The sequence below is a fragment of the Malaya genurostris genome, chromosome 1 (genome assembly GCF_030247185.1).
Source record: "Malaya genurostris strain Urasoe2022 chromosome 1, Malgen_1.1, whole genome shotgun sequence".
Taxonomy (NCBI): Eukaryota; Metazoa; Arthropoda; class Insecta; order Diptera; family Culicidae; genus Malaya; species Malaya genurostris.
This window is the reverse complement of record NC_080570.1, coordinates 91,384,239-91,404,736: the sequence shown is the minus strand read 5'-3', so window position 1 is coordinate 91,404,736 and position 20,498 is coordinate 91,384,239. Positions and strand designations below refer to the sequence as shown.

The window sequence follows — 20,498 nt, the reverse complement described above, 5'->3', positions numbered from 1 at the left end:
AGAAGTGAAACGTTGAAAATATCTGATAACGGAAAGGAAAATGTAACTCCTGCAATTGTCGCCTTTTACGACATAGAAGCAGGAACCCAGTGGATCTATTCTTGGCTCATTTTTTCCGCCGGATTTCATGCGGAATCTAGGCTGGTACTGTTCGGAGAAAGATAATAGGTACTATCAATCTCCTACTGGACCCCAGCCCCTTCTAATCGCTGGATATTCGATTTCGCTAGAAAAGTATGCCCCGATTCTGTTCCGGAACAGAAGATCTTCCGCGTCGCGACACCGAATACAAGCGAAACACCGTTTTCGATGGTAGGGTTCTCACTTGCGCTATTGTCGTGTAACAATATACCCCCGGGATTTAGAAAGAATTAAATTCAACTTGTTGAAAAGTCTTCCTGACTTGGCCAAAAGGCGCTTGTTGAATTTATTCAACAAGTTCCTCGAGAGTGATATTGTTCCACACGACTGGAGACAAGTAAGAGTTATCGCCATTCAAAAACCTGGGAAACCAGCCTCCGATCACAATTCGTATCGGCCGATTGCTATGCTTTTCTGTTTCCGGGAGTTGTTCGAAAAAATGATTCTCTTCCGTCTAGACAATTGGGTCGAAACTAATGGCTTGCTTTCAGATACACAATTTGGTTTCTGCAGGGGTAAAGGAACGAACGATTGTCTTGCTTTGCCCTCAACAGAAATTCAAATGGCATTTGCTCGTAAAGAACAAATGGCATCAGTATTTCCATACATCAAGGGGGCCTTTGATTCAGTTTCTATAAATATCCTATCTAAGAAGCTGCACCAGCATGGTCTTTCGCCGGTTTTGAACACCTTTTTATATGATATATTGTCCAAGAAACACATGTATTTCGCGCATGGTGATTTGTCGACAATACGATTTAGCTACATGGGTTTTCCTCAGGGCTTAAGCCCCCTTTGAAACAATTTTTACGTAAAAGATATCGACACCCATTTCATCAAGCTGGAAAGAATTCATTATCGTTGTTTGCGTATTGCCTTAGGTTGCATGCAGTCTACTCATACGATGAGTCTCGAAGTTCTGGCGGGTGTCTTAACGCTGAAAAAGTGATTCTTTGATCTCTTATATCGACTGCTAATCCGATGCGATATCTTGAATCCGATGGCGATTGAAAACTTCGAAAGGTTTGTCGAGCTCAATTCTCAGACCCGTCTTATGTCCTTGTATTTTGATTACATGGCTTACAATATTAATCCTTCTTCGTTTGTTCCCAACCGTACTCATTTCTTGGATACTTTTAATTCTACTGTGTTTTTCGACACACCCATGAGAGAAGAAATTCGTGGAATCCCGGATCACGTACGCACTCAAGTGGCCCCTAATATATTAATAACAAATTTAGAAGTCAACTGTGAAAAGATGTTTTATACTGACGGATCGAACATCAACAAGTCCACTGCCTTCGGCATCCTCAATCAAAACATGACCGCTTCGTACAAACTCAGTGATCCGGCTTCAGTTTAAGTCGCTGAATTAGCTGCTATTCAGTACACCCTTGAGATCATTGAAACCTTGTCCAAAGACCATTACTTCATTATCACGGACAGTCTAAGTTCAATAGAAGCTCTCCGGGCAATGAAGCCAGGAAAGTATTCCCCATATTTCCTGGGGAAAATACGACAACACTTGAGAACTTTATCTGGACGGTCTTGTTTAGTATCCTTAGTCTGGGTCTTATCGCATTGTTCCATTCCGGGCAATGAAAAGGCAGACTCGTTGGCTAAGGTGGGCGCATTAGAAGGTGATATATATGAAAGACCAATCTGCTTCAATGAATTTTTCAGTATTTTTCGTCAGAAAACTCTCGGAAGTTGGCAAACTTCATGGACGAATGACGAACTGGGACGATGGCTACACTCCATTATCCCTAAGGTATCGACGAAACCTTGATTCAGGGGGATGAATGTGAGTCTTGACTTCATTCGTGTGATGTCTTGGCTCATGTCAAACCATTACACATTCAACGTGCATCTCCAGCGCATTGGACTCGCGGAGAGCGGTCTCTGCGCTTGTGGCGACGGTTTTCAGGACATCGAGCATGTCGTATGGACGTGTACGGAGTGTCGTGACGCCAGGTCTTTATTAAAGAACTCTCTAAGGGCCCGAGGTAGACCACTTGAAGTTCCGGTCCGGGATGTGTTGACTAGTCGGGATATCTCTTATATGCTTCTTATATACCAGTATCTCAAACACATTTATATACAAGTGTAATCTGTTATAACTCGCTCATAAAGTATAATCTCCACCTACAGGTTCGACACTAACATCCGCCCGATTCTCTCGATTCCCGTCCCTGTCCACCATCTTCATTGGAACTAACAAGATCTCTTTTTGTCACTAACTTTTTCGTTCCCCCTTCCCCCGTCTCTTCACCATCTCGATGGCAACTAATTAGATCTTTATCGGTTTTAGACATTTTGTTTCTACACCCCCTTTTTACCCCGTTTTTCACAATATTTACTTCTCCTTCATTCTCTTCCGTAACATGACCAGCATGCGGGCCACCCACCGGGCCTTCGTAACCTGGGGGATCAACACGGACCGATATTTACCAACGCCATCTAGAAGACTCATGACATGACAGCATAGATATTTACCAACGCCATCTAGAAGACTCATTCAATATTCAATTTACTGGCCGATACGACATTATCTAATGATACTATTCTTGTTTTAAGTTAGTCGTTAATTAAAATTAGAAAATACCCTTGACATCTTAGAGCTTAAGCAGTGTGCCTAAAAATATGTTTTATTATTGAATAAAAAAAACTGATGAGTATTTGTGCCATAGTTTATTTATCCACACCAGAACCAAAACTATGTGCCAGAACTCAGAAACAGACTAAGAATTCAGTTGCAAAATTGTGATTCGGAATCCAATTCGAGGATTCAGTTCAATAATTATGAAACTGAACTAATTTTCAGAAACCAGAATTTTTAAAACTGAATTTAGAGCTCGGATGCCGCCTCTGTATACAGGAACCGAATTCAGTTTCAAAATCTAGTTCCAGAATCCGAAAAGCAAATGAGAGCGCAACCTGTGTGTTTGATGCTTATTACCAGGTCTGTTGTTGCAGCTGTTGGAGAAAGGTCCTCACCACGACGTCCAGTTTTATGTAATACACAAGATGAATTGATCGGTTTTTGACTATGATTTACCATTTTGGCAAGGTACCAATGAATTGCCTGAAAGGTGTCAACAATATGTAGATAGCGGTGAAAATTTGTTCGAATGAAATTAAAACTTCCCTTACAATTTATGTGTTTTATTTTCAAAAAATGAAACTGACATTTATTAAGAATACGCTTTAGTAAATTGGACCAAAAGTAATTCATGCCCGAATTTTCTACATTGAGGTTTTATAAAGAAGCTGCTTTATTTATAAACATCCAAAAATCTCCTTCTTGAATGATTTTCTTTTCAATAGTAAGTTTTCTCAAATGATGATTAACATTGATAGCTGCAGCTACCCACAAATTCTTGGGGGTATCTTTATATATTATTTTAACTAGATCCATTTCACTGAATCTAAGATTAGGTTGTTGCTTAAAAACTGTCATAATCTGGGCTTCACGTTGCTTCCTGTGGTCTATATAATGCCTTAAGCGTTCCTCTGGGTCCTATAAAGTATAATGTATGTAGCACAATTTATATAGGGATATACTATACACACCTGTATAATATTACCGTGACCAGGATAAATAACGGTTGGTTTCATGCTTAAAATTTTTTGCAAGCTATTCATGTAACTATGAAGATCTTCGAAAACAGATGTACCTTCTCCAAGAATACAATCTCCACTGAATATCGAGTTTTCCTCGTGCAGTAATAAAATTATATGATCAGTGGTATGTCCGGGTGTATGCAAAACTTCAAGAGTTGCTCCATCAACCACAAACTTTTGGCCATCTTGCAATAAATTGATATTTGGAACCGTTTCAGTTGCATCTACACGAGGAAATTTCCATACCTTACACGTGTCTGAAAGAACATCGAAATAAAAACAGTGAACACTGAAAGTTAATCTTACATATTTAAAAGATCTCTTTTGAACAATGGATAACTACTGATAGATGCAATCTAGAAATCCTAGCAAAACCAATTGATGATTTTGTAGCTTATTTAACAGAAAAACTCATGACTATATAAACAAAACAATCTTCATTAACTGAAGGAGAAGTAGTTGTAATTTGTGATTTTACCGGGAATTATTCATTCGTTATTCTAGATGCTGTTCAAAGCTATCATTGCATCAAGCAACAATTCATCCATTTGTAATATATTATTAAGAATCAGACACGATTAAAAATTAGAGTTTCATTATTATATCAGAAGTCTTGAAGCATGACACAATTACTGTGCAGGTTTTCAAAACAATGAAGATTCTAAAACAACGAATATGGAATCACGATCGTGCTGTGGAATGGAAAGATATTTATCAACAAACAAAAATGATTCAAGGTGCCCAAAAAATATCATTGCTTCATTCTAGTAAAAAGAAATAAGAGAAATGAGCTATCATATTATATATAAATCTGCAAAAAATAAAGCTTATTAGTTCGTTAAAAATAAAGTCTTTCATTATCAAGATATTCAAAACATGAAAACTAAAATGAGTATTGGTGCAGATGGGAAATAATAAAGTTGATTTGAAAACGACAGTTGTCTTATTATTTTTCGCAAATTATATCTTCAATATTGTAACTTGAATACAGTCCGGCGTTGCTTATGGAAAACCGCACGTAATTTATAAAAATGTGTATTTTTATAAACCAGCTATTTTTTTCATAAATGCGTTCATTTCATAGGCAATATACATAAGTTTTTCTTCGCCGTGGCATCCACAATACATAGTACTTTAAACCTAATGCATTTTGGATATCATATAAGTATGTTGGTATTAAATATTTAATATAAAAACAGTGTTATCAAACGAGTTGCTATTATAAATTACATTAAGGGGCTGTCCATAAAAGACGTCACGCAGCAAGGGGGAGGGGGGTGTTTCATAAAACGTGACCTTTTGTGACAGGGGGAGGGGGGGGAGGGGGGGGGAGGTTTTTGGAATGTGACGTCCAATATTTTGAATGAGCGCATTTTTGAAATACCTAATTATATTACTGCTTTGCCCTATTTCCTGAAAAAATCTCCACAATAAACGTTTACATTCTATAGGAAAACGTGTATTTGTTGATGTAAATGCTTCTTCTTGTAAATTCGGAAATGAGTGATGCAGGAAATCATTTCTGTTGTGATCAGCAAAAGTGCACGGAGGAGCGAGTAAATTAGCGAAATTAATAAATTTTGCCAAATATGAGTAAAAAAGAAAAAGATGCCTTTAAACGGTTTAACTTAAGTTATGCACTGACAATTTTTTCAGTAATTTGATTTTCTAGCATTGATAATAGTATATCATAAGAATTTCTCTTATCTGATTCTGATGCAGTTTATTCAATTGTACTCCATTTGAAAAAGGGCGGGAGATCAACGATTTCAGACGTAGATCATGTCATGTCTTATCTTGATCATATGTGATTTTCCTCCACCAACATCAAAGCTTATCGAATCATCCAATGATTGAACTTACATAAATCAAGAATCATTTTAGCTCAAAATCACTACCCATTGTGTGACGGAAGAGCAGTACCGATATTGATCGATGTGATTTAAATTTCACTGATCAACTGATAATGAAAAGGTTCTCCGGCAGTGATCTCGTTTTGATGAGGTTTTGGTCTTTATTTTCTCAGTCCTGTATGCTACACTAAGGAAATATTATTCTTTACCTAAAACAATAATTTATCTATATAAATTTTTCCCTCATATTTATATGGTTTGTCATACATATTGAATGTATTGAGATGAATTTTATTTATTTTGAATTCGTGACATGTGACATAGGGGGAGTGGGGGGTCTTTGCTTCTGTGACAATTTGTGACAAAGGGGGGAGGGGGAGTAAAAATTCGTCAAAAAAGTGTGACGTCTTTTATGAACAGCCCCTAAATAAAATACATTTATTTTGTACATGATATTATAACTATTTCAGGTTTGTTTGTATCAGTTCATCACTTTTATTCAGTATCATATATGGTTGAAATCATGGAAGAGAAAACAGTCTAACATAAAATAAAATTTAAATTGGTACTTAATTCGTTGAAAGCAATTGGTCTCTCATAAATTTCACCCTCAATAGCACCACGTTCGGCTAAAGTATCGGCTCTCTCATTGCCTGGAATGGAGCAATAAGCCGGGACCAAACTATTGTGATTTGATATTTTTTTTCAATATGACGTTCAGGCACTGTTTTGTTTTGTCCAAGAAAAACGGTTCATTTTTGCCAGCAGCATTTCAGTGAATGGCTTCAATTGCACTCAGACTATACGTGAAGAGAAAATAATGGTTGGGAGATAATGTGACGATTACACTCAAACTATAACGTACTAATGCTAACTCTGCTTTATAAACAGATGCAGGTTCTTGAAGCCTAAATGAAGCCGAAACATTATTTTCGAGAATTCGAGGAAAAGTCTACTCAAGAATTTTGGAACCTTATTCCTGCGAATTCGTCTCCAACGCCTACATTAACGGAAGTAACGGACGTATCCGTCCAGCAATAACTGAATGCAGAATACTGAGACGCACTGTTGATGGCAATGTGGAAGCCTCCGACCCCTCCGACCCATTCATGCCGTCGCAGCCAGCATTCATCAATCGTCCCGATCCTGCGGGCGGATGTGGTGAAGGGGGCTTCCAAACTTTCCACCTTGGCAAGTATTCGTCAACTTCTAGTTTTGCTTGTGCTGATTCGTTTTCCGGTTCCAGCTCGATTTTTTCAATCTTCTTCCAACCCGCCACCGCCGGCAAGTATACAAAACGTTTGTACAATACCGGCATTGACTCCTTTCCTGCTTCCAGCCCGCAATCGGTTCTATTGTACTACCGAAACGTCGGCGGTATGAATACATGCCTGAACGATTACTTACTGGCTTGTTCGGATGAATGCTTTGATATTATCGCGTTAACGGAAACTTGGCTGAGTGATAGTACCCTCTCTACGCAAGCATTTGGTACCAATTATGAAGTTTTCCGTGACGATCGTAACCCATGTAACAGTTCGAAGAGTTTCGGTGGTGGCGTGCTCGTTGCTATTCACCACCGCTTGAAAGGATGGCTAATTATTAGCGCATCTGGGAGTTGTGTCGAGCAGGTATGGGTGCAAATTAAACTGAGCGACTGTTCGTTGTTTCTCTGTGTGGTTTATATTCCACCGAATCGGACTCGTGATTTATCATTGATTGACTCGCATATTCAGTCGTTAGAAGATGTTGTTATAAAAACATTGGTCCCTGTTGGGGGGACATTAGTCTCTCAGCCCAAAGCGATAATAACCCACCAATCAACAATAATGACGGTTCATTTAAAAGAGAGGTAAAAGTAAAACAAGCCGTGCACTCACCTTTTCCAGCAGATCGCCGTTCTTGCGAGTCACCAATCCGGGTTGCTTTTTGGTTGCCTCGATGATCTCCGCCTCGGCAAATGTGGAGCACGTAAGCAGTCCATCAACGGTGGTTCGTCGTCACAATGCCAAAGTTGTTCCGAGATCGCCGCGCAGCAGGCCGGAGGATCTCTTGGGAGTCACCAATCCACCTTTCCTTATTGTTCAATTGTTCCTTTCTGTGAGGGTTTAATCCCACTGACTGGCGATGTAGTTTTACTCCAGCCTGACCGTCTGCTCTCTCCTTCAACTACCGTCGTCTTCCCCAATGAATAAAGGACTCCTCCTGGAGATTCGCGAAGTTCCGCCCGAAGTATCACACAGGCTAAGGGCGATGGACCACTCCACTCGTGACTCTTCCGCCGTGCTGTCGTGCTTCCGTGGAATTGATTCGCCTCCCGAAATCTCCACCTCGAGCACTTCGTTCCGTTTCGCAAACGTGCGACACACGAACACGGATTTCTCCGGGTAACGGGTGACGAAGGGTCCCACGCGGTCTCTCCTTCTATTTACTCACCGACGGGTCTGTGCCCGAACGACACGTCCACCGCGTGCGTGTTCACCCAAACAACTGACTTGTCATTTTTTCCCTCCGTCCGGCCGGTGTACTCAAAATAATCATCTGTACCGTTTCGCTCTTCAAGCGAGTAATTTACTATTGTCTCTGTTTTAATGCAGAGTGTTTCGTACACGCTTAACACAAACCCCTCAAGAACCTTAAGTTACTAACTTAACTGTAACACAACATTGCCGTTACAGAAAAATTTCTCATGAATCGGCGAAAGCTCGAATCATGAGAAATTTATGAGCCAACATCACAAAGAAGTCCCCCGGAGACTATACATCGCATTATGAACGTGATGCTTAAGACAATCAACGCTCGTAACATGTTCCTGTAAGGAACAAGCTTCACAAAACTAAATGACACAAATCCACAAATCTAAATAATGCCGCCAGCGAATTCTGGCTAATTCGCGATTACCGCCAACTAACTTATGGCTATCAGTCTCCGGGTAAGTCCTTATACACCAAACACGAAAGTCCTGTTGTAACGGCAGAACATTCAATAAACTCTTAACCTATTTTAGTGCTAAATAGGTTTGAATTAACAATAAAGATATAACTAAACAATGTATTTGTGATAGCTTTTTGGTTTGTAACAAATGGTTGACTGTCGTAGAGGAAAAGGGGTATTTAGTCCCTCGATCGTTATGAGCCCAATGCAAGGGTTTTACCGCGCCCAGAATCGCGTTACTTTTGTACGGATTGTCATAACGACCCCTATTACAACTGTCTACCCGATCCGATTTACGAATCCTGACTGCTCTGGATCTTGCATGACGTCGACACCAATCCAGGAATGAGTAGTTTCTTCCGATCTCGTGTTTGCTTGCAACTTTGTAGCTGGTGTAACTCATAGCTGTTTAAACGACTGTCTGTTTCTCCCGATCTGACCAAACGGCAGGCCTGTGAAGGCTTGGTATTTTCTCGGTACGGTTGAATTCAATAGTTGTACTTTTACTCTATGGGTCATTACACCCAGATTAACCATGTGGCGTAATGCCATTTCATAGTTGATTTCCTCATCATTCAAATGAGTGAAAACCATTTTTCTTACATATATTAACTATCACGGAACCAAACCAGATATTAAAATATCACAAATCTTACTTGAACGTTAAACTAACAAATTTTGGCTCAAATACACAAATCAAAAAATTTTCGTGTGGGATTTTTAGTTGGGCGCCAGTGTTATAAAAACATTGGTCCCTGTTGGTGTTTCAGCCCAATTATAGAATCCTTCCTGCTGCAGTTGCGGTCCAGCCGGTCCAGCTCCATCAGCGGTCAACGGTGGAACACCCGTCAATCCGGAATCTTCGGTCATCTTCCATCCACGACCGTGTGTTGGAATGCTTACAATCAATTTCGAAGCTGGGGCGTTGCTAGCCAACCAAAGTTTAACCAATCCATCCACGTTGTTTCCGAAAACACGTTCGTTCAACTCATACAGAGGGGCAGCAAAATCGGCTTCCTTAGGATTGCGTTCCGGTGTTTGCATGTCGTAGGCGTCAATGTTTACAAAGTCCAAATAGTTGATGATTGCCGGAATATCCATGAAGATGGTGGCGTTCACGTGCGGTAGCACCGTGAGTCCGAGCTGGTATCCATCCGAACGGAAAGCATTTTTCAGCTCACGTAACAATGCGGTAAATTCCTCACGATGCTCATCAGCCTTCTCATCTAGCACTTGGTCACCGCTAAAAACTTTTTTGAAACCATGCCACAATTTTCCGGTAGTCGAACGGATTTTCTTCGGTTTATTTTGCGGGAACTGCCAGGCCAGGTCGATGCCATCGAAGTCATACGTCTTCACCAGCGAGTAAACACTATTAATGAAGGTGATACGAGCGGCACCTGTCTCGAGCAGTTCCAAATATTTGGGCGACGGAGCCGAGAAACGGTAACCGCCAATGCCGAGGAGAACTTTGAGGGCAGGATATTTGCGCTTCAGCTGTGTAACCAGTCGGAAGTTTCCCTTTCCGGTGTCCAGATCCAGGTTTGGATTGCGAGATACTGCTTTGTTCGATTCCGGATCGACGGCGGCATACCCGTAGACGAGATGGGTGCAGAATGGCAGTGCCGCTTCGATGTCGTTCAGTGAGACCTTGCCTAGGCCTTTTCCAGCAGATCGCCGTTCTTGCGAGTCACCAATCCGGGTTGCTTTTTGGTTGCCTCGATGATCTCCGCCTCGGCAAATGTGGAGCACGTAAGCAGTCCATCAACGGTCGTTCGTCGTCACAATGCCAAAGTTGTTCCGAGATCGCCGCGCAGCAGGCCGGAGGACCTCTTGGGAGTCACCAATCTACCTTTCCTTATTGTTCAATTGTTCCTTTCTGTGAGGGTTTAATCCCACTGACTGGCGATGTAGTTTTACTCCAGCCTGACCGTCTGCTCTCTCCTTCAACTACCGTCGTCTTCCCCAATGAATAAAGGACTCCTCCTGGAGATTCGCGAAGTTCCGCCCGAAGTATCACACAGGCTAAGGGCGATGGACCACTCCACTCGTGACTCTTCCGCCGTGCTGTCGTGCTTCCGTGGAATTGATTCGCCTCCCGAAATCTCCACCTCGAGCACTTCGTTCCGTTTCGCAAACGTGCGACACACGAACACGGATTTCTCCGGGTAACGGGTGACGAAGGGTCCCACGCGGTCTCTCCTTCTATTTACTCACCGACGGGTCTGTGCCCGAACGACACGTCCACCGCGTGCGTGTTCACCCAAACAACTGACTTGTCATTTTTTCCCTCCGTCCGGCCGGTGTACTCAAAATAATCATCTGTACCGTTTCGCTCTTCAAGCGAGTAATTTACTATTGTCTCTGTTTTAATGCAGAGTGTTTCGTACACGCTTAACACAAACCCCTCATGAACCTTAAGTTACTAACTTAACTGTAACACAACATTGCCGTTACAGAAAAATTTCTCATGAATCGGCGAAAGCTCGAATCATGAGAAATTTATGAGCCAACATCACAAAGAAGTCCCCCGGAGACTATACATCGCATTATGAACGTGATGCTTAAGACAATCAACGCTCGTAACATGTTCCTGTAAGGAACAAGCTTCACAAAACTAAATGACACAAATCCACAAATCTAAATAATGCCGCCAGCGAATTCTGGCTAATTCGCGATTACCGCCAACTAACTTATGGCTATCAGTCTCCGGGTAAGTCCTTATACACCAAACACGAAAGTCCTGTTGTAACGGCAGAACATTCAATAAACTCTTAACCTATTTTAGTGCTAAATAGGTTTGAATTAACAATAAAGATATAACTAAACAATGTATTTGTGATAGCTTTTTGGTTCGTAACAAATGGTTGACTGTCGTAGAGGAAAAGGGGTATTTAGTCCCTCGATCGTTATGAGCCCAATGCAAGGGTTTTACCGCGCCCAGAATCGCGTTACTTTTGTACGGATTGTCATAACGACCCCTATTACAACTGTCTACCCGATCCGATTTACGAATCCTGACTGCTCTGGATCTTGCATGACGTCGACACCAATCCAGGAATGAGTAGTTTCTTCCGATCTCGTGTTTGCTTGCAACTTTGTAGCTGGTGTAACTCATAGCTGTTTAAACGACTGTCAGTTTCTCCCGATCTGACCAAACGGCAGGCCTGTGAAGGCTTGGTATTTTCTCGGTATCCTTCATGTACGGTTGAATTCAATAGTTGTACTTTTACTCTATGGGTCATTACACCTAGATTAACCATGTGGCGTAATGCCATTTCATAGTTGATTTCCTCATCATTCAAATGAGTGAAAACCATTTTTCTTACATATATTAACTATCACGGAATCAAACCAAATATTAAAATATCACAAATCTTACTTGAACGTTAAACTAACAAATTTTGGCTCAAATACACAAATCAAAAAATTTTCGTGTGGGATTTTTAGTTGGGCGCCAGTGTTATAAAAACATTGGTCCCTGTTGGTGTTTCAGCCCAATTATAGAATCCTTCCTGCTGCAGTTGCGGTCCAGCCGGTCCAGCTCCATCAGCGGTCAACGGTGGAACACCCGTCAATCCGGAATCTTCGGTCATCTTCCATCCACGACCGTGTGTTGGAATGCTTACAATCAATTTCGAAGCTGGGGCGTTGCTAGCCAACCAAAGTTTAACCAATCCATCCACGTTGTTTCCGAAAACACGTTCGTTCAACTCATACAGAGGGGCAGCAAAATCGGCTTCCTTAGGATTGCGTTCCGGTGTTTGCATGTCGTAGGCGTCAATGTTTACAAAGTCCAAATAGTTGATGATTGCCGGAATATCCATGAAGATGGTGGCGTTCACGTGCGGTAGCACCGTGAGTCCGAGCTGGTATCCATCCGAACGGAAAGCATTTTTCAGCTCACGTAACAATGCGGTAAATTCCTCACGATGCTCATCAGCCTTCTCATCTAGCACTTGGTCACCGCTAAAAACTTTTTTGAAACCATGCCACAATTTTCCGGTGGTCGAACGGATTTTCTTCGGTTTATTTTGCGGGAACTGCCAGGCCAGGTCGATGCCATCGAAGTCATACGTCTTCACCAGCGAGTAAACACTATTAATGAAGGTGATACGAGCGGCATCTGTCTCGAGCAGTTCCAAATATTTGGGCGACGGAGCCGAGAAACGGTAACCGCCAATGCCGAGGAGAACTTTGAGGGCAGGATATTTGCGCTTCAGCTGTGTAACCAGTCGGAAGTTTCCCTTTCCGGTGTCCAGATCCAGGTTTGGATTGCGAGATACTGCTTTGTTCGATTCCGGATCGACGGCGGCATACCCGTAGACGAGATGGGTGCAGAATGGCAGTGCCGCTTCGATGTCGTTCAGTGAGACCTTGCCTAGGCCTTTTCCAGCAGATCGCCGTTCTTGCGAGTCACCAATCCGGGTTGCTTTTTGGTTGCCTCGATGATCTCCGCCTCGGCAAATGTGGAGCACGTAAGCAGTCCATCAACGGTGGTTCGTCGTCACAATGCCAAAGTTGTTCCGAGATCGCCGCGCAGCAGGCCGGAGGACCTCTTGGGAGTCACCAATCCACCTTTCCTTATTGTTCAATTGTTCCTTTCTGTGAGGGTTTAATCCCACTGACTGGCGATGTAGTTTTACTCCAGCCTGACCGTCTGCTCTCTCCTTCAACTACCGTCGTCTTCCCCAATGAATAAAGGACTCCTCCTGGAGATTCGCGAAGTTCCGCCCGAAGTATCACACAGGCTAAGGGCGATGGACCACTCCACTCGTGACTCTTCCGCCGTGCTGTCGTGCTTCCGTGGAATTGATTCGCCTCCCGAAATCTCCACCTCGAGCACTTCGTTCCGTTTTGCAAACGTTCGACACACGAACACGGATTTCTCCGGGTAACGGGTGACGAAGGGTCCCACGCGGTCTCTCCTTCTATTTACTCACCGACGGGTCTGTGCCCGAACGACACGTCCACCGCGTGCGTGTTCACCCAAACAACTGACTTGTCATTTTTTCCCTCCGTCCGGCCGGTGTACTCAAAATAATCATCTGTACCGTTTCGCTCTTCAAGCGAGTAATTTACTATTGTCTCTGTTTTAATGCAGAGTGTTTCGTACACGCTTAACACAAACCCCTCATGAACCTTAAGTTACTAACTTAACTGTAACAATGTCATTGCTGCTCATATGCATCCGGCAGATGAAATACTTATCGCCGGTGATTTCAACTTTCCAAGGTTTTCACGCTGGTATTATCAACTTGCTTGACCGGTAGAGTTTTAATTTACTGCGTCAAGTAAATCACGTTAAAAATGAGCACAATAGAACCATCGATCTCTGTTTTTCAAACAAATCGGACTGTGCACCTAAAATCAGCGCACCACCCCCCCCCCCCCAGCACCAGAGGAGACTCTGGTGAAGTCCGTTAGGCATCATACTCCTCTGCACATTGAGCTTGAATGGAATCGATCGTTGAACAATTGCAAGATATCTCACATCGTCAAATATAATTTTAAAAGAGCTGACCACAATAGTATTATTGCATTTCTTATTGACTGGAGTGAAATTCTTGACAATGGCGGTGTCAATCTTGCAGCTCAAACATTTTCCAAAGTTGTGATGTATGCTATTGACCAATATGTCTCTAAACAAATTAGTAAGCCACCTGAACAAGTACCGTGGCAAACCGTAGAACTACGACGACTGAAAAGTTTAAAAAGGACAGCATTAAAGAAATATTCTAAGAACGGAGGTTTGTTGCTCCGGCAAAACTACGTAGAAGTTACAAAAAGACAGCTGAACGTTGCTATGCCAACTATTTACGCAGTGTACAGAGGAGATTAAAGTCTAATCCAAAATCATTCTGGAAGCACGTTAACGAGTCAGATCTTTCTTCATCTATGTTTTACAATGAACAGACAAGTTCTAGCATGCAGGAAATTTGCGAAATGTCCATGAAAAAATTCTCTGAGATATTTTCTAGAGAAATCTTAGCACCTTCCCAAATCACCCAGGCGTCACTTAACGTTCCCGTTTTGGGACAGTCAATGAATTCAATTAACACAAGCGCAAGTTCCGTAAAAACAGCAGTTGCAAAAATGAAGTCTTCACACTCTGCTGGATCCGACGGTATCCCGGCAGTTATTTTGAAGCGATGCTCTAGTGGTATTATAGTGCCTCTTTGTCTTCTGTTCCGACTGTCACTCATGACTGGAGTATTTCCTGATATCTGGAAAACTGCTTATATGTTTCCTGTGTACAAAAAAGGAGACAAGAAGAACATCGACAATTACCGTGGTCTCACCGCTCTTTGCGCCATTCCTAAATTGTTTGAGCTTGTCGTTTTGGAGCCTATTTTTAATCACTGCAAGCAGTACATCGTTGAAACTCAACACGGGTTCATGCCGAAAAGCTCAACGGCCACTAACCTACTAACTTTCACGACGTTTATAACGGATGCTATGTCTAAAGGTCATCAAACGGACGTTGTCTACACGGATCTCTCTGCTGCTTTTGATAAAATTAATTCGGTGGATTCAATCGTATCTTAAATTCGGTGGATTCAATCGTATCTTTGCAATCGACGGCTGGCGGTTAAGATCAATGAAAATGTTTCCAAGGAGTTTTTTGCTTTTTCTGGTTTTCCACAAGGCAGTCATCTCGGACCACTGATATTTCTACTGTATTTCAACGACGTGAACTTTTCATTGAAAGGTTCACGATTATCTTTTGCGGACAACCTAAAGTTATTCCAAATTATCTAGACTCTTGAAGATGCCTGTTTCCTTCAAAGTGAGCTTGAAATTTTCTCCGAGTGGTGTGAAATTAATAAAATGACGCTAAATATCAGCAAATGCTCGATTATCACCTTCACACGGAAAAAACACCTATTCGTTTCAATTATTGTCTTCGAGGATCAGTGATTGATAGAGTCAATTGTGTCAAAGATCTTGGTGTTCTTCTCGACGAACAATTGAATTACAAGCAGCATATTTCGTACATCGTGGCAAAGGCTTCTCGTTGTCTAGGATTTGTCATGAGAACCGCCAAGCATTTCACAGATATATATTGTTTGAAATCTCTCTACTGCTCGCTTGTACGGTCAACACTCGAAAATTTTTCGTCAATATGGAACCCTCACTTTCATAATGGAGCTTTAAGACTTGAATCAATACAGCGAGGATTCGTTCGTTTCGCTCTTCGTCGTTTGCCCTGGAATAACCCTCACCAGCTGCCTAGCTGTGAAAGCCGTGGGATGCTCATCGGACTCGATACGAACGACGAACAATATTGATTGCCCTGCACTACTTAGTCAAATTAACATCAACGTTCGTTCTAGAGCTCTTCGCAACAACAACCTCCTCAGAATGCCTCTACGTCGTACTAACTACGGAATCAACGGTGTCGTATCTATGGGATTCGATTTCCATTTCCCTCGTAGCAGAATAAAAACGAATTTTTTGAATATTCTTAGAAATAATCATTAGGACTTTAGTTTGCCTGCTGATTAAAATATATATAAATAAATAAATAAATAAATTCGTCCCTTTATTTCTACGGAAGCCAAACTAAGTAAACTAGTTGAAACTTAGTCATCATCGACATTATAAACATTAAATGAATCCTGAATACTTTTCTATATGGTATAAAAAGGCAGTAGAGTACAAACAAGGTACAAATTTCATGATTTAAAAAATGTCGAGAAGAATTCAATTTTAATTTCCTGTTTTGCCTTTCTCTTAAATAAAGGCTATACAATCACTGTGAAAACCGACTTTTGAATCGAGGCCCGGAAGGTCGAATGTCATATACCATTCGACTCGGCTCGACGAACTGAGCAAATGAGCATTCAATTTTCTCGGAAATTTCTTATCCGATTTTTACAAACTAAGATGCAAATGAAAGGTCTTGGAGTTCTATGAAAAGTCTCCGAAAAGTTGATCTACAGTGCGATTAGTAAAAATTTTCAATTTCGTGAGTATTTTTTCACAAGCGATGGCGATACGAGGTGCACATTTTTTTTAATTTACTGGTTCAATTCATCTAGTAGGCAGATATATAGATGGATATATAGATCTACTTTGGGACTACTAGTGCCCGGTTCTCGCTTCCGAACGCACCGGTAATAGTAAAAAAAGCTCCAAAAACGGAACTCACTTCGATTTCCTAGCAATCGTTTAACCGATTTTCACAAATCATGATTCAAATTGAAGCTCTCAGTGTCTTTAAAGACACTGTGCAATTTCATTTAGATCCGACTTCCGGTTTCAAAATTATAGGGCAATGTGTATCACAACTTCAAACAAAATGATGCAAAATCGGTGCGCATCGATACGTGCTGGTACGGAAGAAGAAGAAAACGCACCTACCTAGCGTCCATTGTCCAACTTCAAATCTATATTAATTTGACATAACTGTTTACAAATTGAAAACGTAATGGTAGTTTACACCAAAGAAAATTATTGATTTTATTCTAATTTGAAAAAGAAAATCTTGACAGAATCTTCAAGTGATAAAAAAACATAATATATGATAAAGGCATCATTACACCACTAGGTGGATTAAAAAAGGTTTTTTATGCGCATTCAATCAAAATCTGTTTATTGAGATCTGAAAAATAAACAACGAAATAACCCTATGTTCAGAATGTTCAAAATTTATCTAAGAAGAGCGATTTCTCAGTATTTTAAATTCATATATCATGAGAAATATAATATTATCACAAACGATGTTTAATCCGTATATTGTTTTCTTCGTGTTTATGATAGTGAAAAGAACAAAAATGACTATTCGGCCTACCGATAGCTATCTGAATCAATGCAAAAATTGTATGTTATAATCTCATAATATCTACATCTATCTATCTATATTGCTATATCAATTCACAGTAACGATTTACATATACGCTTACGTATTTATAATGGTTTCGCAACGGAAAATAAACCTTTTTTCAACTAGTAGCTAAAAGCATAGCTGTGATTAAAGCTATGTTAGAATCAAGTAACGATAACTTACAAATAATAATTTAGTCAATGTTTATGTTATAAAGAAACACTTCCGTCACCTTTAACCAGTATAACATAAAAAACATGTTCGTGCTCTTGTTGCAACATAGTTGGGCTAAGTGGTATCAGAACTAGTTATGGGTTGCTACTATTGGAGTCATATAAACTTATTTTCAACTAGTAGCTAGAAGTATATTTGTTATTTAAGATATGTTTGGATTATGTAACGATAGCTTATAAATTATAATTAATTCTATATGACAAAAAGATGTGGTGATTTGAAACCTAAATAACTATTTCGTAACTAGTTATGTTATGAAGAAACATTGTTGTCACCTTTTTTAATCAGCATAACATAAAAACATATTCGTGCTCTTGTTACAAAATAGTTTGGACTCGTATCAGAACTAGTAGCGAATTACTACTTGAGCAGTGAAAGTAATTTTTTTTAAGGGATCCAAGATGAATATCTCAAATTAAATAACAAAATACTGTTGAAGTTCAACTAACATACTGTTACAGTTTAGATTTAAATATGGAATATAGTCGGCCGTGTGAGAGAAACCGAAAGGATGACATCATTATGGCCTGCTGTGATTGGTTAGTGAAAACTTACGTCGATTCAAACCAATTTTCAATAGTACGCTATTGAAATACAGAAACGACATTGCCATACATGTTTCAGTTATATGTTTCATCGATTAGCTGTTGAATTATACCAATTCATCAACAAATGACCAAGTTATTATCGTTCAAAATTATGACACGGAAAGGTTACTCGACTAGTTTTGCATTTTTTAATTTACACCCAGCCCCGTATAGTGAAGAGTGAGACATTTATAATGCCAAAATTGACCCGATATTCATTCCAGATGGTAACAAGGTAAAGATGGAGGCTATATCGGGAAGATGATTAAGTACGTTCTCCGATGGATCACAGAACAGATCAGTCCAAAGCCAAACGTTGTGATTCAACAACATGAGGCTCGGTGCTGTATCTATTCCTTTATTTTATGAATGTGACATAAAATAAAGCACCTTCGGCCGACCAACAGGCACTTCGACCATTTTAGCTACGTTTTCGAATTCGTGTCGCCCAATCTGGTGCAAATTTTTTTCGCAACGCGTTGCTCTTGAGCTGCGTTTAATTTTCGTAACGAGTACCACCAACACATGTCTACTCAACACGACACTGCACGAAAACTAAACATGCTAGAGTGGTGGTAAATATATCAGTGGCGAGGAGAAGGAGGCCGGGGAAGGGGAGACAAAGTTCGGTATCGCATCTTTACCACAAACGCGACAATAAAGTCAATATCATTACTTAATTTTCACACCTCGTACAAACACTGTATATAATATGAAAAATGGAATCATCACTCATATGAAAAGTCTCATTGTATGTGTGATCAGTTTGTAAATATTTATACGAAAAATTTAATATACTTCAAATACCTCTATTTTCGATGACATTTAAAACATCGTTTACTCCACCGATATGATCATGATGCCAATGAGAAATTATTATGTCGTTTATCAAGATTCTTTCATCGAACAAAGTAGATTTAATGTTTCTAACGTACTCCGGCACATTCGCATCGCCAGTATCGACAAGTATCCGCCTGTGAGCAAAAAAAAAGTTTTTTTATTCATGTACTGGTCTAAGAATGAGAGTGGGTGGTTTAAAGAAAATATAATCTAGATTAGCAAAGATTTGTGAATGTATTTTAAACATATAACAGATTCCCTAAGTCTTATGTTAGTCAATGGCCAGATGGATAGGTTTAACAGTTCTAGTTTACACACTACGAAAAAGTCATGTAAATTCACGTCTCGGTAGATGCACAACAAAAGAGCGTCGCTATTCACTTAAATTTACAATCCAAAGTTAGTAAAACTAAATCATTTCATTAACTGCACAACTAATGTAGCTAGACAATTCTAAGCTTCAGGTAGTTAAACTGCCCATAGCAAAGGCAATATTCGGAGCGTTTCCCGACTGGAAAACTAGCAACGAAGGCAATCCCGCTCATACGCACAGAGGTGTAGAAACACAGAGGTGCGAGCGCATAGAAGTGATGAGTCACAGAGGTGCGAAGACGAAGGGAAGCAAAGGCACAGAGGTGCTAAAGCAACCCAGTGCTGATCTACCAGGTACCAGAATTGTACGCTGCGTAGGATCAAAAGAGACGACATATATCGCGAGGTGCTACACTGCAAGCATCACATTTGATCGCCACCAAGAGTAATAGTACTGTACCTGGGGTCAGGAACAGACAGCACACCAAGTTCAGTGGTGACCACAACGACGGCAGAGCAATTGAGATAGCAGAAGACGATACCAAAAGACTGCCAATTGGAAATCGTTGGATGAGCTTCACGTCGTTCTTTACGATAGAGGAACAGAGACAACAGCAACAAGATAGATTTAATTTAATTTATTTTTTTATTTTTCTTATAACTGAAATTTTACTAAACATAAGTTTTGATTTTCATTTTGATATTATTAATTTACAAAAAAATGGTTAATGTAATGGATGATCTCATGGAAGATCATCCGAATCCGATTCCGGATACTAGTAAGAGCTTAAATACTCCAAGGGCTAAACATTATCCAAAGGGTACCACTGGGCCATATCTTCGAAAAAAGAAAAGATTTTAAATTTGATGCAAATTACAAAGGATTGGACATCACATTTCTCTGAAGTTAAAGAAATATGTAAAGTTAATAGAGATAAAATTCGAGTTGTTGTTGACGATTTGAAACAGGTGAAAATTGCAAACTGTAAATTATTTGCTGTTGAATATAAAGTTTACATTTCATCGAAGGAGGTGGAAATTGACGGTGTTGTGACTGAAGCAAGTCTGACAGCCGATGATTTGCTTAAAAATTGAATCGGTCGTTTTAAAAACTCCATGCACACACACACATTTGCTCAGTTC

The 20,498-nt window shown here is 40.4% G+C and overlaps 2 protein-coding genes across 3 annotated transcripts in view; both read right to left on the bottom strand.

The window, feature by feature from the left end:
• Positions 1 to 3,297: 3,297 nt before the first annotated feature.
• LOC131440707 (beta-lactamase-like protein 2 homolog) overlaps positions 3,298 to 20,498 on the bottom strand; it is a 73,607-nt gene continuing 56,406 nt past the window's right edge. Inside the window, exons 4-6 of one of the 2 annotated variants that reach the window (XM_058612226.1) lie at positions 19,011 to 19,177; positions 3,715 to 4,022; positions 3,298 to 3,661 (exon numbers count right to left, since the gene is read on the bottom strand). In XM_058612226.1, the coding sequence (XP_058468209.1) occupies positions 3,401 to 3,661; positions 3,715 to 4,022; positions 19,011 to 19,177 (736 nt within the window). In that variant the 3' untranslated portion in view covers positions 3,298 to 3,400. The remainder of the gene's footprint in view (positions 3,662 to 3,714; positions 4,023 to 19,010; positions 19,178 to 20,498) is intronic. The other variant, XM_058612225.1, reaches the window with a different exon arrangement.
• On the bottom strand, positions 9,239 to 13,042 carry LOC131425763 (chitinase-like protein Idgf1; the record flags this gene model as incomplete). The annotated part of the gene is made up of 2 exons (XM_058588324.1): positions 9,239 to 10,313; positions 12,026 to 13,042. Coding segments are annotated over 2 exons (2,058 nt in total), but the record flags the coding sequence as incomplete, so codon positions are not given.